Here is a 2,518-nt window from a genome sequence, read left to right as displayed (position 1 = left end):
GTGATCACGGTTCACTGCAGCCTTCGCCTCCTGGGCTCAAGCAGTCCTCCACCTCAGCCTCCTGAGTAGCTGGGACCACAGGGGCATGCCACCAGGCCTGGCTAATTTTTGTATTTTTTATAAAGTAGGGTTTCACCATGTTGCCTAGGCTCATCTGGAATTCCTGGGCCCAAGTAATCCACCTGCCTTGGCCTCCCAAAGGGCTGGGATTATAGGCATAAGCCACCGCACCTGGCCAATTTTTCCTTTTTTTTTTTTTTCTTCTTCTTCTTATTTTTATTATTATTATTTTTTTATTAATCACGCTCCTCCTTCTGTACAATTTTTACTTTTTTTTAGAAACAGAGTCTCACTGTGTTGTCCAGGCTAGAGTGCGTCAGCTATTTGCAGGTGTGGTCCCCTTCCCTCAGCCTCCCCAGTAGCTAGGACTATAGGCATGCACCACCACTCCTGGCTAACTTTTTTTTTTTTTTTTTTTTTTTTTTTTTGTGGAGACAGGGTCTCACTATATTTCCTAGGCTGCTCTTGAATTCCTGGCCTCAAGTGATCCTCCTGCCTTGCCTTCCCAAAGTGCTGGGATTACAGGTGTGAGCCCCCTCGCCTGGCTGGTGTGTGGTTTCAGAGTGCAGTCTGAGGGGCTCCCCAGGCCTTTCGCAGGCACAGCCTCCCTGGGGTTTCCCACAAGCAGCACTGGTGTAGGAAGCACACGGCCTGCCTTTCTGTTTTTGGTGTGAATTGTTCACCTACCTGTGACGTTCCTCACTGATAACTCATTGCAAATAGGTCAATTTGCCAGCAAATGTTTTCTTTTCTTTTTGTCTGATAATACCCTTTCTTCCTTAACTAGCACGTTTTCATGATGCGGAGAAGGTGGTGTCTTTTCTGGTTTCAGAGTGGTTTGTGGCCTGAGACTGCTGTTGTGAGGACATGTTTATGAGCTGTTTGGCACAGTTGTGTTCTCTGACTCTGTGTTAGGCCGTTCTTTCACTGCTATAAAGAAATACCTGAGACTGGGTAATTTATAAGAAAAGAGATTTATTTGACTCAGGGTTCAGCAGGCTGTACAGGAAGCATAGTGCCTGAGCTAGCAGATCTGCCTCTAGGGAGGCCTCAAGAGGCTTATACTCATGGTAGGAGGGGAAGGGGGAGTAGACATGTCACATGGCCAGAGCAGGAGCCAGAGAGAGGGAGAGGGAGGCGCCATGCACTTTTAAACAGCTAGATCTCAGGAGAACTCGCTATCCTGAGGACTGCACCAAGGGGATAGTCCTAAACCATTCATGAGAAATCGACCCCCATGATCCAATCACCTCCCACCAGACCTCACCTCCAGACTGGGGATTATAGTTCAATGAGATTTGGGTGATCACACAGATACCAACTCTCTTAGACTCTGATGATCTCTCTCTGTTTTTTTGGGACAGAGTCTCACTCTGTCACCCAGGCTAGAGTGCAGTAGCATGATCTCCGCTCACTACAAACTGCATCTCCCAGGTTCAAGCAATTCTCCTGCCTCAGCCTCGCAAGTAGCTGGGACTACAGGCACGTGTCACCACGCCCAGCTAATTTTTGTATTTTTAGTAGAGACAGGGTTTCACCATGTTGGCCAGGATGATCTCGAACTCCTGCCTCGTCATCTGCCTGCCTCGGCCTTCCAAAGCATTGGGATTGCAGGTGTGAGCCACCATGCTTGGCCTGATTTTCATTTTTAAAGGTGCCCCTGGCCGCCCTGTGGAGAATGGACTACAGGAGGCAGGGTGGGGCAGGGTGGCCAGTGAGGAGGCTACTGTCCAAGTGCGAGCAAGAGTCGATGGCACTCAGATGAAGACAGGCAGTGGCAATCGAGAAGAGTGATGGATTTGAAATGAATTAACTGTGGGGTGTTGGCCCTGGGGTGGTGGGTGGGGGCTGCTTCCTGTGCCTGCTATGTTTCCTCCCTCACCGTTCCTGCTCCTTCCACTTAGGTGTGTCAAATGCGTCAACAAATACTCCACCCCTGAGGCCCTGGAGCACCACCTGCAGACCACCACTCACAACTTCCCCTGCCCACACTGCCAGAAGGTGGGTGCCATTGCCTTCTTTTCCAGGGCCCCAGGCCATAATACGGGCGAGGTGGTGGGATGCCCATCTCACCCTTTCCTTTTCTTCTCTCACCATAGGACATGCAGGCAGGGCTCAGGGGCTGCTCCACAGATGACACAGTATCTCCTCTTGGCCATCTCATTCATCACATTCCAAATGTGGCCATGCAGGGGCTGCTGCTGGAGCCAGGCTGAGCCAGGCTGTCCTGGGCTCAGGCCTAGTGTCTGAGCAGCAGCCTCCGAGCTTCCTGATGTATGATTTTTTTTTTTTTTGAGACGGAGTTTCGCTCTTGTTACCCAGGCTGGAGTGCAATGGCGTGATCTCGGCTCACCACAACCTCCTGGGTTCAGGCAATTCTCCTGCCTCAACCTCCTGAGTAGCTGGGATTACAGGCATGCGCCACCATGCCCACATAATGTTTTGTATTTTTAGTAGA

The 2,518-nt window shown here is 50.5% G+C and overlaps 1 protein-coding gene across 1 annotated transcript in view; it reads left to right on the top strand.

Annotated features, from left to right (window-relative positions):
- Positions 1–2,518, top strand: part of ZNF341 (zinc finger protein 341) — a 58,260-nt gene that overhangs the window by 43,120 nt on the left and 12,622 nt on the right. Inside the window, exon 11 of the mRNA XM_037734439.1 lies at positions 1,965–2,061. Within this exon, the coding sequence (XP_037590367.1) occupies positions 1,965–2,061 (97 nt within the window). The remainder of the gene's footprint in view (positions 1–1,964; positions 2,062–2,518) is intronic.

Source organism: Cebus imitator, unplaced genomic scaffold, assembly GCF_001604975.1.
Source record: "Cebus imitator isolate Cc_AM_T3 unplaced genomic scaffold, Cebus_imitator-1.0 Scaffold18, whole genome shotgun sequence".
Classification (NCBI taxonomy): Eukaryota; Metazoa; Chordata; class Mammalia; order Primates; family Cebidae; genus Cebus; species Cebus imitator.
Note: the sequence above shows the minus strand (reverse complement) of the source record. Positions and strands in the feature narration are given on the sequence as shown.